At 34.0% G+C, this 24019-nt stretch overlaps 3 protein-coding genes across 7 annotated transcripts; 2 read left to right on the top strand and 1 right to left on the bottom strand.

Moving 5' to 3' along the window:
* Positions 1–2089: 2089 nt before the first annotated feature.
* Positions 2090–8348, top strand: LOC146911411 (glycoside hydrolase family 2 protein). The gene is made up of 11 exons (XM_085724384.1): positions 2090–2291; positions 2388–2526; positions 2725–2952; positions 3150–3208; positions 3464–3512; positions 3956–4186; positions 4979–5148; positions 5260–5464; positions 6167–6850; positions 6930–7157; positions 7474–8348. The coding sequence occupies exons 1-11, from the start codon at positions 2137–2139 to the stop codon at positions 8239–8241; spliced, it is 2916 nt and encodes a 971-aa protein (XP_085580510.1). The 5' UTR covers positions 2090–2136; the 3' UTR covers positions 8242–8348.
* Positions 8349–12676: 4328 nt separating this feature from the next.
* LOC146911410 (uncharacterized) lies at positions 12677–15809 on the bottom strand. 5 transcript variants are annotated; one of them, XR_015018212.1, is made up of 6 exons: positions 15632–15809; positions 15231–15374; positions 14453–14855; positions 14186–14274; positions 13264–13447; positions 12677–12992 (listed from the first exon to the last, which is right to left on the bottom strand). XR_015018212.1 is itself a non-coding variant. In XM_085724788.1 (6 exons), the coding sequence occupies exons 3-6, from the start codon at positions 14743–14745 to the stop codon at positions 12979–12981; spliced, it is 459 nt and encodes a 152-aa protein (XP_085580914.1). In that variant the 5' UTR covers positions 14746–14855; positions 15231–15374; positions 15632–15809; the 3' UTR covers positions 12921–12978. The 5 variants fall into 5 exon arrangements, 2 of the variants coding, with proteins under 2 accessions (XP_085580914.1, XP_085580915.1); XR_015018211.1 differs by having other exon boundaries at positions 13264–13386; XR_015018213.1 differs by having other exon boundaries at positions 13264–13386; positions 15250–15374.
* A 5529-nt stretch (positions 15810–21338) lies between these two features.
* LOC146911409 (Tetratricopeptide repeat (TPR)-like superfamily protein) lies at positions 21339–23601 on the top strand. The gene has a single exon (XM_085724358.1). It carries the CDS (start codon positions 21378–21380, stop codon positions 23355–23357), a length of 1980 nt encoding a protein of 659 aa, XP_085580484.1. The 5' UTR covers positions 21339–21377; the 3' UTR covers positions 23358–23601.
* Positions 23602–24019: the final 418 nt, after the last annotated feature.

Here is a 24019-nt window from a genome sequence, read left to right as displayed (position 1 = left end):
AAATGTTAATCGCCTAAAAATCGACTAGGGAAAGGTTTATATACACATTACATTTGCATTCAATCAAAAATGATGATGTTAACCCCCCTTGATGGCCAGATTGCTGCTCCAAACCATCTTTTCGCCCAAATGGAGTGTTTTTTAGAGGTGTGGGGAGTGTTTTTGATAAAGGTGGTCTGCTTCAGCTAGGTTCTGGAGAACTATATATACCCTAGCTGTCCGGATTACGTTTTCCGGAAAGAAACGACTACTTTTCCCGCCTGGTTTAAATACAGGGCGTGCGAATTTCCTTTTTCGGAATACAACCATTGTGTCCGGATTATGTTGTCCGGATTGTATTTCACCCTGACCAAAGCCATGTTTCGCAAGTCCCATGGGGCAGGGTGATTTCCAAATCATTTCAGATTATATGATCCGAATATTGTCCGGATTACATAGTCCGGATAAAGGGTATTTTGGTCAAAAAAACAGGGCGCGCGAGAAGGCCATAGGGTGGGAAAAATAATACTCTAAGAATTATATATAGTCTATATACATGTTTTTCTTTATAATGCCTAAACTTCAGGTGGAGTTTAGCATGGGAAAGGAGAATTGTTTCCCACCATGGGAAAGTATTTTCTGACCATTAGATTAATTGAAGAACATAATCTAATAGTAGACTATCAACACTAGATTTTTTCACATTCTCTCACCACCATTCTCTCTCCTCCCTCCATCCCCACTCACCCACTACAACCACAAGCAGCATCAAACCAACCACCGTCCAATGAACACAAATGGACTTTTTCCTTCTTCCATTGTCCATTAATGGGCATCATTTATTTTTAATTAATCCACTTTATTATTCATTGCATATTTTGCTCATAGATCCAAAACAAAATAAAAAATCATGTTCATAGATCCAAATCCATAAACAAGTTAACTTTGTACTGATGTATCAAGACATCATTAGATGATGGTGTGAAACAGTTGATCAAATTTAAGCTATAAACACGAAGGCCTTAAAGAAACGGAGAACAACAACATACTGCAGATGTCATGCTACGGTGGGCTTGTAGAGGGGCACATGAGAACAACTCCAATCATTGCTTTGAGAACCCGATCCATTTTTTGAGAAGGAAGGCATAATTCAAAATATATTGATGTTATTACCATGAGGACAGTTTTTTGAAGTGGAAGGATCTCAGAATTTTGATGTTATCACGGTGGTGGGTTTGATGTTGCTTCTGGTTGTGGTGGGTGAGTGGGGATGGAGGGAGGAGAGAGAATGGTGGTGAGAGAGTGTGAAAAAATGTAGTGTTGATGGTCTACTATTAGATTATGTTCTTCAATTAATCTAATGGTCAAAAAATTCTTTCCCATGGTGGGAAACAATTCCTCTTTCCCATGCTAAACCCCACCTAAACTTCAAAGTTCCTCTATCTCGTATTCGAAATTTTAGAGTTCCTTTATCTCGTATTCGAAATTTTAGATGTCATTCCAAGTTTTTTTTTGGAGGAACCACTTTTTGTTTGACCACGACTCTTGTAAAGAAACAATAGGGATTAACTTCATCAATAGTCTCAATTATTTTATTTTGTCAACACAGTACAAACACCGTAGCTGATATTAAAGGAAGAGTCTATTGTAATTATTTGGTGACTATTAAATTAGGGCAATGATATGTTGACATGCAAAAATCTACAACCTTGCTTACACCGTATATATTCCACCAAGCAATTCCAAGCATGCACAGATTTCAAGATGGAAAAGAATATTAAAAAATTAAATTTGTACTCAAATCAGTATAAAAATATGGTGTGGGACAACTTTTTAGTTGTCAACTTATCATTTCTCATTAAATTAAGATCGGACAATCCTAATTTGAGCTCAATATTTAAGAATTATAAAATAAAAATAAAATCTGTTTTGTTGAGAGGAAATGTGAGTTGACAGGTGAATATGAGGAAAAAACGTGTCTATAATGAATTCATTCTTCAATATTAGAGTAAAAGGAGTATGTCACCAAACTCAACTAAGTGACTAAGACACGCAATGCTTGCACAACCGAAGAATTGGTAATAAACGATACAGTATGTTTTACTCAAGTAATTAACATTAACCATCAGCATCATTCACCGAGTTCGATTTGGATCGATGGCGACGGAGGAGCAACACTGCAAGACCACCCTCGATGGTGGTTGGTTAGCAGCTAGGTCTACTGAAATCAACTTCACCGGAATTCAGCTCACCACTACCCACCCTCCAACTTCCTCCACTTCCCCATGGATCGAAGCCGTCGTTCCCGGAACGTAATCTTCTATTTTCATTCTTTCCTTTTTTCTTCTCAGTGACAGACAGTGACGCTTTACTCGCTCACATTGCTTTTCATTGATTTGATTTCACAGTGTTCTAGCTACCTTAGTGAAGAACAAGCTCGTGCCAGATCCTTTTTATGGACTTCAAAATCAAACTATCATAGACATTGCTGATTCTGGAAGAGACTTTTACACTTTCTGGTTTTTCACAACCTTTCAATGCAACCTTGTACGTTTTCTAACATCATTTCTTTTTAATTTCATTCTATTTATGGCTTATATATATTCACTTATTCATGTTTGATTGATTATACTTTCAAGTTTGTGAAATCATTTTCCCACATACCTATGCCTATGCTTTTGATAATCTTATTTTTTATGGATGGAGATGGACATTAGTAGACACTAATTAAGTGAAGTTTTGCAGTCAACTAACCAGTACTGTGATCTGAACTTTCGTGGAATCAATTACTCTGCTGACGTCTATTTAAATGGCCACAAAACCGTTCTTCCAAAAGGAATGTTTCGAAGACACTCTATTGATGTCACTGATATTCTTCATCCTGATGGCAATAACCTGCTTGCTGTTCTTGTTCATCCTCCAGATCATCCTGGGACGATTCCTCCCGAAGGGGGTCAAGGCGGTGATCATGAGGTCGGTAGTTAAATTAGTATCTGAACCATTAATTTTATGCTTTCTAATTACATAACTTTTATGAAAGCTTTGAGTATGAGTTCAGGTGTTTCAAGAGGCTGAAATCAGTTATGAGTTGAGGGAGGGAGAGGCTGTGTGAGAGGAAAAGGGGACATGCATGTGGAATATCTAATTCAGTTTCTTTTGTTGTTTTGTAGATAGGAAAGGACGTGACCACACAGTATGTTGAAGGTTGGGACTGGATGGCTCCTATAAGGTGACATTGCTATTACTTGTAATTTGTTAATAGCTTTCTTTTTTCGTAAGTGATTATTGAATTTTCTTTGATTTTAAAACCTATGTCACGATTTTTATAGTTTGGTTAGGCAATGCCCGGTATATATAAAGAAATTGAAGGGCATTTTGGGTGTAACTTTTGACTGTTTGAAATATTAAGAGAATTGGAACTATGAAGAGGCCATGCAAAGGCAAATGTATCTATACCTAATGCAGGTGTTAAATTTGTTTGCAGAGATAGGAATACTGGAATATGGGACGAGGTTTCCATTTCCATTACTGGGGTGAGTAGTGTTATTTATTTAGTCCATTACTGGGGTGAGTAGTGTTATTTTTTATAGAGAAATGCTAGCAACACTCTCTCAAACACTCGCTCTCTTATTGGGTGAAATCAATGTATGTCCCACCACTTTATGTGGGTTTCATTTTCAAAACGTAGGGCCCACATTGATTTAAGCCAATTAGAAAGTGAGTATTAGAGAGAGTGTTTAAAAGAGAGTGTTGCTAGCATTACTCTTTTTTATATCTATCTCTCTCTAAATGACATCATTCATTTCTTTCGAGAAATCGAGAGGATCCTTACTCATTAATTTTAGCTTTTAACGTCATCATACATACATTCCATAAATCTGATCATGCATCCTCTAGATATTTTTTTTTTTTTTTTTATGTATGGTACTTCGGTTGTTGTTTGGTAGGTTGATTGCAGTGTCTGTGTTTGGTGCAGCCTGTAAAAATAATCGATCCTCACCTGGTTTCGTCATTCTTTGACAATTATGAGAGAGCATATTTGCACACAACAACTGAATTGGAAAACAGGAGCTCCTGGACAGCCGAGTGTTCTTTGACTGTCCAAGTGACAATGGAACTTGAGGATAACATTTGTTTGGTAGAGCATCTTCAAACACAAAACCTCTCAGTTCCTGCGAACTCACGGGTGCAATATACATTTCCTGAGGTCAGTAACAACATTCACTGTGCTTATGCAAAGGTTTTTCCTTTGTGTCTATAAATCTTCAACTCGTTCAAAGGACTTGATCATTAATTGTAAAAGTCTCGATCAACAATGTTGGCAATATGAGGCAATTTATCGCATATCACCACCCTATTCTTGAGTCTTGAGAAATGCTCTTTGACAACTATGGTACAAACTTGTCTATGTGGCATGTTTAATGTTTGTGCTGTATAGGTGTGTCTAACTTTTAGATAGCTCTAATTCACTGTCATTATAATTTCTTGAGTTAGCTGTCATATATGCTGTGCTTGTACTATAATAAATAGACAACGTTTAATATACTGCTGATTGTTACCATATTCAGAGTATCCTAATTACTAGATCACTCTTATATTGTTTTACTTATCTAATGAGCAAAGGTTTACGTATGGTGGGGGTAATTTGTTGAAGATATATTAGAAATTTTGAAGATATTTGAATTCATCACCTGTAAGTTGTACATAATGCCCTTTACCGAGTTTGAAAGCTGACAGCAAAAATATTTAAAGCTGCCCCAATGATCATAAGGACTGCCCTATTTTTTCAACAAGCATATGCAAACCTGAATAGATAAAGCAACATAGTATACATAAAATTTTAATAAAGCAGCCCAAGTAGTCATAAGTACAGCCTTTTTTTGAACATCCTGGATATAGTATTTTCTAGCATCCTTTTACTACTAATCTGGCTAACTTGTATGTATCAGGGTTTAAGTTTCTATGCTTATGTTCAAGTGTTAATTTGTTGCATCAACAGCTTTTCTTCTACAAGCCCAATTTATGGTGGCCCAATGGAATGGGGAAGCAATCTTTGTACAACGTTGTCATTAGCATTGATGTTAAAGGATTTGGCGAGTCTGATTCATGGAGCCATCTCTTTGGCTTCCGCAAAATTGAGAGCCATATTGATGATGCTACAGGCGGAAGGTATAGTGATTATTCATACTTCTTCAATGTTTTCTATCTTTCACTAAATACAATTAGTTCAATCTTTAAACTGTCTGCACATATGTTTTGCTGCATGTATCTTATTTTCAGGCTATTTAAAGTCAACGGAGAACCGATTTTTATTCGAGGGGGTAACTGGATATTGTCTGATGGGTTACTGCGGCTTTCGAAGAAGCGGTATGATACAGATATCAAGTTTCACGCAGATATGAATTTTAACATGATAAGATGCTGGGGTGGTGGACTGACAGAAAGGCCAGAATTTTATCATTATTGTGATTATTATGGCCTTCTGGTAAGATTCAGCCTTTATAGTGCATGTTATTTTTTTTCTTTCTTTCTTTTTTCCTGTTATATTTTTAATGAATTTGTTATATTAATTCTACTTGGCTGTATGCATATATGGTTTGTTCACGTTCTTATGCATTCTAAGTGCTTGTGTGTGAATAACTTTAGGAAGAATAGAATACAACAAACTCTTGATTCAAGTGCCTTAGGTCAATTATACAAAATAACAAAGAGAGATGAAGATTTCAACCATAGCTCCATAAGCCTCAAGTTGGATGGATTTAGTAGATGAATACTTTGGGTATACATGACAGGAACCATTGACAGCATTCCCCGCCAAAGGGCACAAGACTTTGTTGTTGTTGCTGATTGTTGTTCTATATTGTTGTTGTTTCTAGAGGGGGATTCTAATTGAATGGTCTGTTTAGGTTATGGGATCTTCTGCTTATGATGTGATTTATCCATATCCTATGTACAAATATTTTAATGTTAAGGCTTGGTTGTTGTTATTTTCTGAAAAGTGAATTTAACTGGTCACAGTTTATTTAACTGATTTAGATGCTTATACAACTTAACCTGATGACCCTTTGGTCACATCCAATTTTTTAGGCTTATAAAAAAATATCCCATTTTTTAGTTCTTTGATAAATTACACTAGTGGTGGTATTGGTTTTCAAAATTAATCATTTTACTGTTTTAAATTTTGTAGGTATGGCAAGAGTTCTGGATCACAGGGGATGTTGATGGACGTGGAGTCCCAATATCTAATCCAGATGGTCCACTGGATCATGACCTTTTCTTGTTTTGTGCAAGAGACACAATCAAGCTTCTAAGAAATCATCCTAGTCTTGCCCTATGGGTTGGCGGAAATGAACAAACCCCTCCAGATGATATAAACGCTGCTCTGAAAGCTGATCTGAAGCTTCATCCTAATTTTGAAAGTGTAGATGAAAATATCAAATCTGCAGGAGACTTGTCCCCGGTGTTGAGGGATCCTAGCCCGAAGGATCCTAGCCAGTACCTTGATGGTACACGCGTTTACATACAAGGTTCAATGTGGGATGGCTTTGCTGATGGGATGGGGAACTTCACTGATGGTCCTTATGAAATTCAAAATCCTGAAGATTTCTTCAAGGATAACTTTTATGATTATGGATTCAATCCAGAGGTTGGTTCTGTGGGAATGCCAGTTGCATCAACCATAAGAGCAACAATGCCGCCAGAAGGATGGCAGATACCGGTGTTTAAGAAACTTCCCAATGGTTATGTAGAAGAAGTTCCAAATCCCATATGGAAATACCATAAATACATTCCTTATTCAAAACCAAACAAGGTTCACGATCAGATTCAACTTTATGGCACTGTAAGAGATCTTGATGATTTCTGTTTGAAAGTAAGTGATACATTTTTCATCATCTTATTTTCGCTGTTCTTAAGTTGAAGTTGATATTTTTATACCATAATTTTCTCAGGCGCAACTTGTTAACTACATACAATATAGAGCTCTTCTGGAGGGGTGGACATCTAGAATGTGGAGTAAATATACAGGTGTATTGATATGGAAGACACAAAATCCTTGGACTGGTTTGAGAGGTCAATTTTATGATCATTTACTTGACCAAACAGCGGGTTTCTATGGTTGTCGATGTGCTGCAGAACCCATTCATGTACAACTTAATCTGGCTACGTATTTTATAGAGGTAAATTTCTAACTAAAGTTCCTAGTTTTATGAGTTCAAGATACAAACAGGTTTGTTATTTTACCAAATACAAAAACCGCAACAGAAGCCTTTTGCCACTAAGATACGTGTGATTGTAAACCAGTATGGTAAATAGTATACTCTTTCCAGATAGGGTGCCGAAGTAACAAATTAGAAAGATTACAAGTGTAACAAACTGGTCAAAATTTCATTATTCACACAATTTGTATTGCAATTTATTACTTAGTCCAGTTATGTAGGAATATTTTATTAATGGTTTTGTATCATGTTATTGTTATCCTCCTTTTCAAAACAGGTTGTTAATACTACCTCAGAAGAATTGTCTAATGTAGCTGTTGAAGCTTCAGCGTGGGATCTCGAAGGAACACGTCCATACTACAAAGTTCATGAAAATCTCTCTTTGCTACCAAAAAAGGTTGCACCTATTGTTGAAATGAAGTATCCAGAGTCAAAAAATCCAAAGCCTGTCTACTTTCTTCTTCTCAGACTCTACAACATGTCAGATCATAAAATTATATCTAGAAACTTTTATTGGTTGCATCCTTCTGGTGGAGACTACTCGTTATTGGAGCCATATAGGAAGAAGAAAATACCTCTAAAGATAACGTCAAAGGTTTCAGTTGACGAGTCTACTTATAATGTTCTAGTGAATGTGACAAACACATCTGAAAAACCAAACTCTAAAATTCCAATGCTAGGGTACAGTTCAACAGCTAGTGCCTGTGGGGTTGGAAAAGAAGACGAAACTGGCTGGTTCAATAGGATACAAAGATGTTTTGCTGGGAAAAATGATGGTTTGAAATTTTCTGAAATAAATGGGGATGATGTTGGTGTTGCTTTCTTTCTTCATCTCTCTGTTCATGCTTCAAAGACGGAATGTAAAGAGGGCGAAGACACGAGAATTCTTCCGATTCATTACTCTGATAACTATTTTTCACTGGTCCCAGGAGAGAGCATGCCTGTTAATATATCTTTTGAGGTCCCTCAGGGTGTCACTCCGAGAGTTACTCTTGATGGCTGGAACTACGATGGAAGACAACAATCCATTCTTGAAATTGTATGATAACCGCAAACAACCTTGTAAAATGATCAAATTGTGTGTAATTTCTAATAATAAATGCACCAGAAAGAGACAATCTATGCATATGATTTTGATTTGTTTTCTTCCTATATATATTCGGTCTTTGTTTGGGAGTTAGGAGGGAGAGAAGCATCAGATGCCATGAGCACGTACGTGGTATTTGGTTGATTATTTATTTGTTCTACTAAAAACACAGACATGATTAATAGAAGAATTAAAATCATTTGATTTCATAGCAAAGAAGATGGGATCCATAAATCATATAAAACAGATACAATGTATTAGAGCATCTCCAATGGGGGGTCCTTACTTAACAAGGACCACTCCCTGTTAAGGACCCTCCATTGGAGGAAGAAAAATTGAGTCCCCGTTAAGGAACGGGCAACTATATAAGGACCCTCTCTCTCCTGGGTAATTAACGGGTCCCACGTTTAAAAAAGTAATAAAATGTGTACTACTTGGTCCCACTTGCATAAAGAAGTAATAAAATGTGTACTACTTGGTCCCACTTGCATAAAGAAGTAATAAAATGTGTACTACTTGGTCCCACTTGTAAAAATGAGTAATAGATAAATTATTGTTGTTTAATATGTAAAGATAGTGGGACATATTTAAGTACTTTTCATTGGAGTCCTTATTAGTGTATTGCCATTGGAGTCATTGAGTCCTTAATAGGTACTTTTATTAAAAAATTATAAATAAGTGATGTGTCACGTGGGGTCCATTTAGGGAGTCCTTGTTAGGGAACTACCATTGTGGATGCTCTTAAAGCACTACGTATACTCCATGAAAGCAGTTCAGACCACGGAAAAGCATGGATTTCCATAATACAAACTAATAATAATAGGAAATCCCAGGAATTAATAATCTATATAAACCATGACAACATTATTATTATTATTATTATTATTATTATTATTATTATTATTATTATTATTATTATTATTATTATTATTATTATTATTATTATTATTATTATTATTATTATTATTATAGAATTTGAAACAAATTGAATGGGAGGTTTGGTGCATGAAATGCATGAAGATGAGCATCACAAATCACAATACCTAAATTTTTTCTATCATCAGCTCTCCATTTTCCGTAACACAACAAGAGCTGGGGTTGGGGTTGGGGTTAGGGTAAAATGAAAGACACAGACTAAATGAAATCAAAATTGAAAGACAAAAAATAAATAAACATATACAACCAAAATATAAATTGATTGATTGATTGATGTGAAATCCAGAAACCAGAAATTAGTGAACCAATCAGAAGAAGCCATGAAAAGGTAAGAACGAACGAAATTATAACTACGAACTCACCACGAAAATAATATGAATGAATGAGAGGAAGTTGAGACTTGAGAGACGAAAGAGGGTTTTTTCGTTTGTGTTGTTCAACCTGATCGAGCGTTTATTTTACGAGTCTTGATAAAGAATGTGGGCACTCTTTAAACATTTTTAATGAAGAAATTATTCTTTGAAAAATTCAAGACTTCAATTTTTAACACGATAAATGCATAAACTTTCATAAAATCTGAGCATTTTGGATGCTTAAAGAGTGTCGTTCGTTAACATTTTCCTTATTTTATTTCATTTCATTATATGTCGTTCGTTCTGTTTTCCAATAATATCAAGACATGTGTACTTCGATAATCTCTCTCCTTTTCATTCATATCTATATCAACGATCGAAACCGGAAAATAGTATCACCCACAACTAACCTACTTGAAACACCATATCATCTTCCGAAATTAATCGGTAATCACAAAAACAAAGTTAGGGAATCTCAAATTTCAAATCTTGAATCTAAAATCATCTTTTCACTTTCGATATTAACTCGTAGCAATACTCACTATGATTTACAACCTCCTCTGTTTGTCTCCATTTTATTTTGAAAGATTGTTTGATTGTGACGAAAAGTAAATGGGTTGCTAATTCACATTTTTAATGCATGTCCTACACCAAATACGACCTAAGGTTTATATGAACTGCAATTAACATTGCAGCCTAAAATTGTAGGCCCTCCAGATTTCATTATTGTCCATACTGATGTGTCATGGGCTTTACTTTAGAATGTCGTGTTTCTCCTCAACTATTTAAGGGACTTATACTCGCACATGCCTAGTAGACGTCATAATGTTGTACTGCTCAACAAGGTTGGGACTTACACTCGCACAAGTGTCTTATAACATAACCATCATACTAAGAATCCTTAATTTCTTAACGACTCTTAAGAAAAATACATATATTTACACTGTCAGTGTGACTGATCTAGTTTATCCTTAAGCTTCTTAACACCGAAAGTATTGACACTCTTTATAACATTCAAGTGAATATGACAAACACACATCTTAAATCCATACTCAGGGTGTCACATCACATCTAGAGTTACTCTTGATGGTTGGAACTACGATGGAAGATAACAAACCATTATGAAAATTATAGGCAGTTAAATATGTCTATTGTCCCTGCAAATAGGCCTTTTGGTTGAATTTTAGTCCTTGTACTTACTAATCCTCCCATTTTGTCATTGCAAAAATTAATCATTTGAAATTTAGTCCTAATTACGTTTTTTTGATGAGGTGGATAGTGATTAGCAACATGACGTTTATGTGGCAAGTGGTGACTGGGTATGAATCAAGCCACGTCAGCCAAACATATATGAAATGTCTTTTTTTACCCTTAACTAGACCCTTGACCCGCGCTATCGCGCGGGTTTGTGATAAACTATTGCTTAATATATTTTGATTACAATCAATGCCACAAACATGAATATTTATATAAGCAAGTCAAACATTTTTAAAAAATTAGAGTACATTTTGAAAATTTTCTTTATAAACTACATTAGATATCACATAGCTATCTTCCCCTTCATCATCAATAACCAACATCTTTAAATCATTTCTTGATGTAAATCTAGACAATTCAACATATCTGCCTATGAGAAAATTTTGGTTGAGGCAAATAAACCCCAACATGCTTAAGTGATTGACCTTGACCTTTATTTTTAATATCAAATGAAACGGCCAAAGGAAACTATTATTAATATTTTTCAAACGCACGGGTCTGATATCTGAAACAATTAATTTTGTATTAAATCAGACACGTGTATAGAAGTTATGGGGTTCCATAGCTCAATGAGTTAAGAAATAAGAATTCGAGCGTTTATGTTCATACCTGAACAAAGAAAAAACCCGAACAAAAAAGAAAAAAATTAATCTAACAACTAACCGCTAATAGTTTCCACTTTAAAAAAATGACACATGTATTGAAGCATTACTTTATGTTTCAAATAAAAAATAAATAGTATTATAGTTTGCATATTTAATTTAAGCATATGTAGATCACATTAACACATGATATATTTGAAAATCCGGATACAAAGTCTTCGATACAAAACAACTCTAATAGAGTCCCACCGATCAGCCAAGACTACACCAGTTAGAGACTCTCACTCCCCGAATCAAATACAAAGAATCAAATACAAAAAAACAACTTTGGTACAGTACAAAACAAATAAACTCTAATCATTAAATGTGACACAACAATTTTACAACATGACATAATGCAACCATATCACTCAGCCATCAGTAAGTAGAAAACCAAGTTAACAGAATCAATGTTGCATTGCTCAAGAAGGCTGCATAACTTCATCATCAACACACTAAAACGCACAAAACAACCTCAACAATGATTAAAGAAGCGAACCTGAACTGATAACCCTGCAAAACAAAAATGCAGCCAGCCAGAAAAGCAATTCAAGCAGAAAAAAATTCACACCAGACCTACAGTGCACAACACAGAGCTGCAGAAAACAAAATGAAAGGCAGCCAACACTAAAAGAACTAAATCAGACTTGCAGCCGAAACAGAAAAATACAAAAAAGCATCAGCACTCAAACAAAACGAAGTTGCTCCAAAACCCTCAACCAAACTCAGCTCATTCCCGTACTATAAAAACAGGTCCCATGACCACACATACAATAAGCACGGAGAAATTATCAGATCAAATTAATTTTGAATGGAACATGCGCTACAGAAAATTTCTACTAAATCATCTCCTTTCATCAAATGCTTGCATAACATTTAGTTGTTTAAATTGAAGTTGAAGCTTGTATGTAACCCTTCCAATCCTTTATTCATGTGATTGTGAAAAAGCACAAATGAATTATACATACAAAAGAAGGATTTGTAACATTTGAAAATCAAAATAGAAAAGGATTACAAAGAGGAGGAGAAACATGAATGAGTAGTAAGAGATTAAATTCAAATGCATTATAGCATAATTATTATTTCAATTAGCATTTCTTAATTGTACCATGAATCTAAAACATATTATAACAAATTTTGTACCCTTGATTGTAAGAGACATGTTGCTAGTTGCTACTTATTCTAAAATTCATTAATTGACCATAATTTTGTAGACAAAAATTACTTGTTCTTTTTAAACCTGTGAATGAAACAATTACTAAAACCAACTCAAGTAGAGAAAGGAAGCCAACACACAAAAACCTCAAAAGACATGCAGCTGATACAGAAAAGCGCAAAATACATCAACACTCCAAAACAAAACAAAACAAAAACATACATCAGTTTCATGTTATAAAATCACAGTGAGTCTCGCAAATGTCTCTATTACCTAAGGTACACTTATTAATGCCTTTAAATTGGGGCTGAACAGAGACCTCTTTAACGGATGGGGTTGAAACATGTTGTCGTTAACTTAAGCAACCTGAAACAAAGTAAAATGAGTCTGTTGGTTTTCTACTTCCTCTCAAATAGAAAAAGCAAAAATGAAGAAGCACTAAAACAATAAGAGAAGCTCCATAGCCGTGATTCTTCTTTAGAAGTAATCAACTTATCACCTTGTATTGTTTCAGTATTTGAAACATATAGAAGGTTTCACACACACAAAAATTACACTAACACATTTAAAGTCTAAACTTACATTCTATAAAACTAACTTACACAAAAAAAAAAAAAAGGAAAATGAACTAACTTACCCAGCTTGACCATAAAAGGACAAATAAAACCTTCTGATAAGGAACCTAGTATGCCAAGGAACCCTGCAAATTCACGTCACCATTGTCTTGATGTGTGTAGATTTGAAGAGTGAAGATGCATCCCTCCATGAAAATCAAGTTCAAACAGTATAAACAAAATCATCTTTTGCCATTTCTCTTTCTACTAAAAGAAAATCAAACACGAAACATACTCATAACAAAATGAGAAGAAGCTCACAAAAGTTTAGTGATTTATAGCAAGAAACACGAAATCATAAAGAATAAGGCCCCTTCGTAAAATAAATTTGTAATGACTTATAGCAAGAACTCTAAATTTTACGGAAATTTATCCTTTATGTTAAAAATAAGATCTAGAAGAGAAAGATAGCAAGAACGAAGATTATTTAACTATGAAATCATGATTTTCTTAGAATAGTACATCAGACACACCTCACTTAACGTATTAAAAAATCACACGGATTTAAAACTCTTGCCCTCCACTTTAAAATTGATTTTTTTTTTATTCTCATTTACTGATAATAACAAAATCATCTAATTTTGCTTTTATAATTTGAAATATTTTTATTTTCTGTGTTCCTTGCAAATAAGGTTCTACAGTTTGATAATAATACTCTTCAATCTGTTTCATGCGAGTGCCAGTGTTAGGATCTCAACTCTAGCACTATCAATTAAGAAACAAAAGTGAAGGAAGCATACTTAATTTTGAGGAATCAAAGTAATTACCAAGCTAACTTAAATTGGAGGATTATTTTTCAAGTCATAAGCATCTTTGTCTCAATTTAAATTAGCATTTTCCATGAAAATGATAGTGCGATCATAGATTGAAAAGAACAATGTTAAAACAGAATCTACAGTTATGCATTTCTCACAATAGAGGAAGTGAAGGCAACATTTAAAAAACCTGCTAGCGTAAGCAAATTATCAGCCGCCTCCTTATTGTTCTTGTTATGTTGAAATTGTCTAGGTGAGACATTTACAAAGATGGTTTCCCTGCAAAGGAAAAAAAACCATTTGAGAATATGACTTAGACAAATTAAAGGTGTATGAAAACAAAAACAGAACCAAGATAACTAAATATGTACCGAGTATATTGTGCAACTTAACAAAATCAGGCAGTTTAACAACAAAACAAAACTGCACTTTATGTGGACATGAAATTACACCATACCTGGGACAATTCATTTGCAATGAGAGGAGGGCTGCAGCAGGTCCTGGTAAAGGATTCAATGACAGTTGATATATTACGATCGCACAAATCATTAAACCAGCCACGAACATAAGCAGCCACAGACATAAGCAGGAATAACATGATGCATCAAGCCATATATACTCCAGCAAGTGATGAAATTTTATCTGACTCAATAGGCCAAAGAGATTCCACAGAGAACAACAGTGAACCAGTGTTGGTGGCTTAGGTTGCAGCACTTGCAAATTTTGATAAGCTACCAGAAAGCTCTGCATCTTTCTTCTTCAGACTCTGATTCAAGGACATCTCTACAGGAATATGTTGAAAAAGGCAATCTAAAATAACTAAAGTAGCAGAGTCTTGTTTGTACTGGATCAGTCTCTCCCTGTCAGATTATGATGAACACAAATAAGTTTGCAAAAGTGATCAGTCTATCTCTGTCAGATGATGATGAACACAGATAAGTTTGCAAAAGTTTCTTTCTTGGTGGATTTTCTTCAACATCCTTAATAGAAAGCACCCCTTTCTAAAATATTGCAATTATATCTCTCTTTGTTCATTCAAAAAATTTCACAAACACACGGTACTCGCAACCATTTCAGATCCACCAAGCTCAAATATTCAAAAAAGCAAAATTCGACAACCACAACCATGAAAACCGTTACTTTTGCAACACTCACCCACAACCATCATCCTCAAAATATCAGCAAGAAAATAAATTAAAAACCCAAAAAAAATACACCAATAAACTAAAGCATACATTGATTGGATAGTAAAACCTCATCAATCGACTGTGTGGCTGAGAATTCTCTGTTCCCTCTCCGTCACCATATCGACGCCGCTAACATATCAAACTCTCTAATCCCAACCTCTGTTGATTCTTCCAACTTTTTGAATCTGAACCCTGGAAGACAGAATAATCACCACTTTAATAACGAAAATACTCAGATGCAGAACAAAATTGAAACATGTACAGTAATAGACAAATATATTAATTTGAAAAAAAATAGAAAATAAAAGTAATTATCTGAAAATTATGATCCAGACAACATCGATTGAGAAGAAATAACAAATACATGCATTTACAGAATAAACAAAGGTGAAGAAGAAGCTATAATGGTGGTAAAGTAAAAAAATAAATTAATTGAGAAAGAATAAAACCTTTTGGTTGAGTGAAATGGAAGGAGAAGCAGTTGTAGATGGATAATAAAGGAAGAAGAAGGACGAGGGAGGGAGGAAGAAGAAGGACGAGGGAGGGAGGGAGGAAGAAGAAGGAAAGCGTGAAAGAAAGGGAGAGGGAGAGGGAGAGGGAGAGGGAGCGATTGGAAGAGGAGGGTGTGAGAAAAAAAGCTGCAAAATTGGTTTCTAATACCATGTGCTGAGAAAAAAGCTGCAGAATTGGTTTCTAATACCATGTGCTGCTCCTGGTTTTAGATCAAGGGTTAAATTGTCATTTTAGAAAAACATGATTTTGGCTCCAAACAAAGGGCAAATCTGTAAAAATGGGTAGGGCTGCATTAGGGTTTTGGTAGGGTTTGCCTGCAACTTTTCTTTTCATTTACTCCATCCGGTCACATTTATAAGCAAAAAACAACTTTTTAGGTACATTGAATAACTAATGTATCTAACATATAAATGTGACCGGATACATTAATTATTCAATGAACCTAAAAAAATGCTTTTTGCTTATAAATGTGACCAGAGGGAGTATATTATTAAGATTAAGATGAGTCTTGCCACGTGCAAAATGACTATACTGCCCCTGCCTTCTTCTTCTCCAAAACTCGTCCTCTCATATGTGCAGATGGCCTTTCAACGCAGACTCAAACTACCAAGATTTCACTTGAGGTTTTTTTCTTTATTCTCTTCTTTATAAAAAATAATCAAAGATAACATCATCACAACATCAATTTCTCAAGGAAAAAAATCCCTCATCTCTTTAATCTCAAGAACAAACAAATGAGATTAACAAATAAGATTCAATCAATTGAGGTTGGAAGTGAAAAATCCATTTTCTTTCAAATAATGGTAGCGACACATAAGTCCTAGAGCAATAAAAGCCAAAACAAATCTGCATAATCTTTTTTTGAGGTTGATTTCTTGTATGATATTTTTGTGTTTGATTTGTGGATCTAGCGATTTCTTTAAGGTTCTCCAGATCTTTCATCTTCTTGTATTGATGTTCAGTGTGATTCTAAGAGGATGCAATTCGTCCAACCCACGGTGTTAGCTTCTGGCAATTTCTAATTTTAATTTGAGTTCTGTTAGCACTTTTAATTTTAATTTTAATTTTTATTGATTTATGGGTTTTGGATATTTTTTCCTTGAAGTGTTTTGAGTTGTGGGTTAAAGAATCATGTAAAGAAATGATGAAGAAGATGAAGATTTTAGTTGAAGAAGAAAGGGGTAGAATGGTCTTCTCGCATGTGGCCGAATACATTAAGGGTAAAATGGTCCTTTCCAGCAGAATTTGATGAGTCCTCCTTTTCCAGTCATTTTATGTCACGTCATTGCCACATCATTAATCATGTTCCACATAAGCAATCAAAGTTAATTAGGACCAAAACTCAAATGATTAATAATTGCAGAGAATGTTTGGAAGGATTAGCAATTACAAGTACGAAAATTCAACTGAGCCCTATTTGCAGGGACTAAACACATTTAAGCCAAAATTGTATGATAATCGCAAACAACCTTCTAAAATGATCAAGTTCTGTGTAATTTCTAATAATAAATGTATCAGAAAGAGATAATTTATGCATATGATTTTGATTTGTTTTCTTCATATATCTTAAGTCTTTGTTTGAGAGTTTGAAGGGGAGGAGAGATGAGAGAGATTTAGGTGGACTGGAAGAGAAAATTTGAAGGGAAGGGGTGATGAGAGAGATTTAGGTGGACTGGAAGAGAGAAGAGAGATATTCACATTATTTGAGAGTAATCTTAAGGAGAATGATAAAATAAGATAATGTTCACAATTAAGGTATTTTTAATTTTGATTGTATCATATTTGAAATTTTTCTAAGATCTCAGAAAACTTTCAAAATATTGGCTTAATACATCTTCCGGTCTCTTAACTTATTTTATCTTCTCAGTTTGGTCCCTTAACTATAAAGTGTCTCAATTTGGTCCCTTAAATTTTCTGCCATTTACTATTTTAGTCCACTCCGTTAGTTTTTAGCATCAAAAGTATAAGGTGAACCATATTTAAAGGTGGTTCACCATAGACCGTATTAAATTTTTTAATTTTAACCATTTGATTTTTTCTTTAAAAGATGACCGTTGAATTATGTAGGGTCTATTGTACTTTACTGTGAACCACTAAACACCTAGTATTTCTCTCACTTTCTTCATCTTCTTCATCACCTTCATCAATCCTACCCAGCAAAAAAGAAAAAGAATCAGTAGCCCAAAAATTCATATGAAAAACTCAAACTAAACTTCATCAAATTAAAACACATAAACATTCAAACATAATTAAAGACCAGATTTTTTTTTCCTATAAAAATCCAGAAATTATCATCAATAGCAGCAACAACACATCAAAAAATCAAATTAAACCCTTTTTAATTCTTTTCTTCATCATCATCATGAATTTAAAAAATGGATTTCTCCAAATTCAGCACATCAACAACACATAAATTCACCCTCCAAAGTCCCTTTTTCATTTCTCTCAAAACCTTCAATTTTCCTTTCCAATGGTCAATCACATGAAGAAATCTAAAATCTCCAGCAACTTCGTTTTGGCCATGTGTGTATATATTTAATTAAAAAAATAAAAAAAAAAAGCTAATGGAAAAAGAAGGAACCCGTGAATGTTCTTCCAGGTTTTTCATCACCACCATCCATATCTTTCCAGATTCATTAGTCACCATTCATCATCTTCCTCTTCCACCACTCATAACCCTATCTCCCTCACCAACACATCAAAACCCTCGCCGATCTCTGGAACGACCTCGACGGCTCAGAAAAATTAGAAAGTACCAATCATTGTTTGAGCGATTTTTATTAGTGTGATGCAAATTGTCTTCTATTCACTTGTGTTTTGTTTCTGGATATGAAACCCAAATATTCAAACCAATACATTGCAATCACAACCCTTTACGAAATCAAAATACTAAAGAAACAAAGTCCTAGATGCGTGGCTTCCTCTTGACAAATCAAAATCCGATATTGAAACCAGATGATTATGAACTGTTTGAAATTGATCCGAATACGAGATGGGATACGAGATTCTGTCTGATCCTCAAACCCAACTACAGTGTTCTTTTTTGTTACAACACATTCCAAATTTGTGGAAGCCATGAATTCATGATGTTGAAGGGGTGAATTGATGTTGAATATGAGTTTTTTCTGGTATATTGTATGAATGTTGATGAATTTTGTATGAATTAATGGTGTGTTTGGTTTAGAAGAGAAGTTGTGAAGAGAGAAATAAGTGAGAGAGAGTATGAGAAGAGAGAAAGAGATGAGAAATATAGTAGATTTGATGGATTCTTTGGTACAAGAGAGAAAGAAGAGAAATATAGAAGAAAGAAGTGTGTTTAGTTTTTAAAAAGACCAAAATATCCTTATACTAAGAAAGTTTTTTTTAACAATTTTATCATATTTCAATTTAATTTTGTAATGAAGTTAATGTAGTTTATTTTAATTTAACTTAATTAAATTTTCTTTTTTTGAGGGAAACTTAATTAAAAAATTAAAAAACTTTTTTTAAACAGAAATAAATATTATATTTACTTGTATTTTAACTATAAATTTTTTTTTTGTCAAAAAAAAACTACAAATTGTTTTTACTACTACTTTTATCTTTTGTTGCTTCAACGTTGCTCCACTAGCAATGCATGCCTGCAACCTCTAAATAGCGTTGCCGTGTTTTCCACTACTTGTTCAATTACCGTTGGCATTGAAAGCCATTAAAACTTTGTAACATTTGAAGGCAAGGGCATAGTAGGAATATCAAAGACTAGAAACGTTTCTCTCCCCTTTCTTACCTACTTTGGAGAGAAGATAAAAAGTGGTGGGCCCTACAGTTTTTTAATCTCTCTTCTCTATTTCTCTGCATTCCAAACAGGAGAAAAGTACAATCTCTTCCCTCTTTCTCTCTTCTCTCTTTCTCTCTTCCTTATTTCTCTTCAACCAAATAGAGTGTAAAGAAGTGGTGGAAGGAAGTAGATGAAGAAAGGGAAAAAAATTATGTGGTGATGGTTCACTATTGCATACAATGGACCTGAAATCTAATGGTTGAAATCATATCATAAATGTTACACATTAAAAAACTAACGGAGATGACCAAAATAGTAAACGACAGAAAATTTATGGGACCAAATTAAGACATTTTATAGTTATGGGACCAAACTGAGAAAATAAAATAAGTTAAGGGACCTGGGAATGTATTTAGCCCAAAATATTTCTCCAATACATTTTTCAAATTCTATAAATTTTAAATTAATATTTCTATTCAACCATATTACTCTATCCGTCCCATAATAAATGTTCCTTTTAAATGAATAAAAGATAATGATAATTTTGGTGCACCAAACAAAAAGATAATGATAATTTTGTTATATTATTTTTAGAGTCATGCTAACTTGTGTCTTTAAGACCTAAAGACAGAGGTTAAAGAACTTAAAATAAAAATAAAATGAATTTTATATTAAAAATATAGTTTTTTTTAGTAATTAAAAATAGGGTTAAATATGTTTTTGGTCCCTATAAATATGTCAACTTTTCGTTTTAGTCCCTCTAAAAATTTTCTTCAACTTTTAGCCCCTGAATTTTTTTTTTCATTTTCACTTTTGGTCCCTCTTTTAAAGTAAACTCACATGTAGAATTCATATTTTTAAATAAAATTTTGTAGGAAAATTCATACTCCCTACATTCCTTTTTAAGTGTCGTTTTAGGATTTTAACACAAAAATAGCAAAGTGTATTTTTGCACACTTTTTTTCTATTATACCGTCATTTTAATCGACTAATAATTTTCTATTTGTTTGCACACATTTTATCTTTCGAATAAATTTAATATGTAACCAATTGTTAGTTACTACTATCTTTCTCCAACAAATTCCGATTTTTTTGTGCGCTTTATCTTTCTCTCATAACAAACAATTTCCTTGAATCAAAATGGAAACAATTGAATCAAAAAAAAATAAATAACAAACAATTTCCAATTTTCTAAATATTGTGCATATATCTTGAAATTTTTAACAAGTACTACTATGTTATTTATAGAATTTTAACACTTCATGTAACTATTATAGGTAACAAAATTTTGTTTAAATTTGAAAATAACAAGAAACAAATGTTGTTTTAAAACAAAACAAACAAACTTTGTTTAAAAAAATAAACTTTAGTTTTCCAAATAATATAACACTAATTAGTTTTATTGAAAAATATAAGAATAATTGATAAAGGGTATAATTGACAAATCATACTCTTAAAATACCAAAACGACATTTAAGTAGGAACAAAAAATTCACCCTAAAACGACACTTAAAAATGAACGGAGGGAGCAATATTATAAGAATCTCTCCCAAAAAAATAGAATTTTTTAACAAAACATGAATTTAATATGAATTTTTATATTTTTTACGGTTAAAAATTCATATTTAATTTATGTTTTATTAAAAAATTATATTTTTTTTGAATTATTTTTAAATATTCTACACATTTTTATTAAAAAATACAAAAATTAAATTAAAAATAGGGACCGAAAGTAGTGATTGAAAATTTTATTGGGATTAAAAGTTGAAGGAAAATTTTAGAGAGATTAGAACGAAAAGTTGATATATTTATATGAACCAAAAACATATTTAACGCTTAAAAATATAGCTTTTGAAACTAATTTCTTTGAAAAAACTTCACATTCAGGACTCAACCCTCTCTGTATTCACCTATTCATTTCATGGATGAAATCCAGATGGAAATTGAACACCAATCTCCCTTCATGGGTAGATTCTCTAAATCTACCCTTCAACATAAAGCCACCAACTTCCCAATACCCATTTCCTTCAACCTCAAAACCTCTCCTCAACCACGCAGATTTAACATCTCTTCTCACCCTCTGCGGCAGAGACCGAAACCTCACTCTCGGTTCTTCCATCCATGCCCGTATCATCAAACAACCACCTTCCTTCGATTTTGATGGCTCCCAACGGAATGCCCTTTTTATTTGGAACTCTCTGCTTTCAATGTATTCAAAATGTGGTGAATTTCGTAATGCCGTTAAGGTGTTCGATTATATGCCTGTGAGAGATACTGTATCGTGGAATACAATGATTTCTGGCTTTTTAAGGATTGGCGATTTTGACATGAGTTTTAAGTTCTTTAAGCAAATGACTGAGTCGAATAAAGCGTGTTGCCGATTTGATAAAGCTACTTTGACTACAATGTTGTCGGGTTGTGATGGATTGAGATTAGGAATCTCTACCAGTGTAACACAAATGATCCATGGTCTGGTGTTTGTTGGTGGCTTTGAGAGGGAGATTACTGTTGGGAATGCTCTTATAACGTCGTATTTTAAATGTGATTGTTTTAGTCAAGGAAGGAAGGTTTTTGATGAAATGATTGAGAGGAATGTTGTAACTTGGACGGCTGTGATTTCTGGCCTCGCGCAAAATGAATTTTATGAGGATAGTTTGAGGTTGTTTGCTCAAATGCGTTGTTGTGGGTCTGTGAGTCCTAATGTTTTGACTTATTTGAGCTCACTCATGGCTTGTTCGGGTTTACAGGCGTTAAGGGATGGCCAGAAAATTCATGGGTTGTTGTGGAAATTGGGAATGCAGTCGGATTTATGTATTGAAAGTGCTTTGATGGATTTGTATTCAAAGTGTGGTATTTTAGATGCAGCATGGCAGATTTTTGAGTCTGCTGAGGAACTGGATGGGGTCTCCTTGACTGTAATACTTGTAGCTTTTGCTCAAAATGGATTCGAAGAAGAAGCTATCCAGATATTTATGAAAATGGTGGCTCTGGGGATGGAAGTTGACGCCAATATGGTTTCTGCTGTTCTTGGGGTATTTGGTGTCGGTACTTCTTTGGCTCTTGGAAAACAGATACACTCTTTAATCATAAAAAATAATTTTTGTGAAAATCCTTTTGTTGGTAATGGACTTGTAAACATGTACTCTAAATGTGGAGATTTGTTTGACTCGCTCCAAGTGTTCTATCAGATGACCCAAAGGAATTCAGTTTCATGGAACTCGGTAATTGCAGCATTTGCCCGCCACGGAGATGGTTTTAAGGCACTTCAATTTTACGAAGAGATGAGAGTGGAGGGTGTAGCACCAACAGATGTTACATTTTTGTCATTGCTTCATGCTTGCAGTCATGCAGGATTAGTTGAGAAGGGTATGGAGCTTTTGGAATCTATGACTAAAGATCACGGTATAAGTCCTCGGTCAGAACATTATGCCTGCGTTGTCGACTTGTTGGGTAGGGCAGGACATCTTAATGAAGCTAAGAAATTCATTGAGGGATTGCCTGAGCATGGTGGTGTTCTAGTCTGGCAAGCATTGCTTGGTGCTTGTAGCATACATGGTGATTCGGAGATGGGTAAGTATGCTGCTGATAAACTATTTTCAGCTGCTCCGGCTAGCCCAGCTCCTTATGTTTTGATGGCAAACATATATTCCAGTGAGGGGAACTGGAAAGAGAGAGCAAGTTCCATTAAGAGAATGAAAGAGATGGGAGTTGCAAAAGAAGTGGGTATAAGTTGGATTGAGATAGAAAAGAAAGTCAATAGTTTTGTGGTAGGCGACAAATTGCATCCGGAAGCTGATGTTATATTCTGGGTTTTGTCTGGTTTGCTGAAGCACTTGAAAGATGAAGGCTATGTACCTGATAAAAAGTGTATTCTCTTTTACTTGGAACAAGATAAAGAGGACTAGTTACCACATCTATCCTGACTATTCAATTTCAATGAGAATTGAGAACCCCATTGATGGTTGTCCTTGTCCAGTAAGTAGCTAGCTGCCAGCAATGTTATGTTGGATTTGTACTTGTACTTGGATGATATATTATGTAACTGACTAGGACGAAGGGAGTATGCAGGAGCACGACTTCTTAACTAAATTATTCTCAATAAGGAAATTGATTAATTAAGTTATTTAAAAAAATTAAAATTGTCTGCAATTTGTACTGGTATTATTTTATCCAAACTACCCTTGAATTCAGTGACAGAATTGTCTTTTCAAGAAAGAATGTGTGTTGGTAAATTACTACATTTATTATTTTTTGATTAAAAATGTGAATTAAATAAATGCATTATGTTAAAAATAAGGGTCTTGCAGGACACTCTTTAAGGTTTCCAGTTAAGAAATTATTATTTGAAAAAGTTTAACACTTCAATTTCCAATTCATTGAATGCATAATTTTCTATTTAAGGTCTTAAAGAATACCCTTAAGACACTCGTTAGCATTTCACTAAAAAATAATTAACGGAATGGAACACATTATTTTAAATAGATTTTATAAAATGGGATAATTTAAATTTCAATAAAGTTCCTATATTTTGTAATAATAACTATTTTTGAAAAAGAAATCCTATATT

The sequence above is a fragment of the Medicago sativa genome, chromosome 7 (assembly GCF_051527215.1).
Source record: "Medicago sativa cultivar Bolivia chromosome 7, Bolivia_mono, whole genome shotgun sequence".
Classification (NCBI taxonomy): domain Eukaryota; kingdom Viridiplantae; phylum Streptophyta; class Magnoliopsida; order Fabales; family Fabaceae; genus Medicago; species Medicago sativa.
The sequence above is the reverse complement of the archived record's forward strand: the minus strand, read 5'-3'. Positions and strand labels throughout refer to the sequence as shown.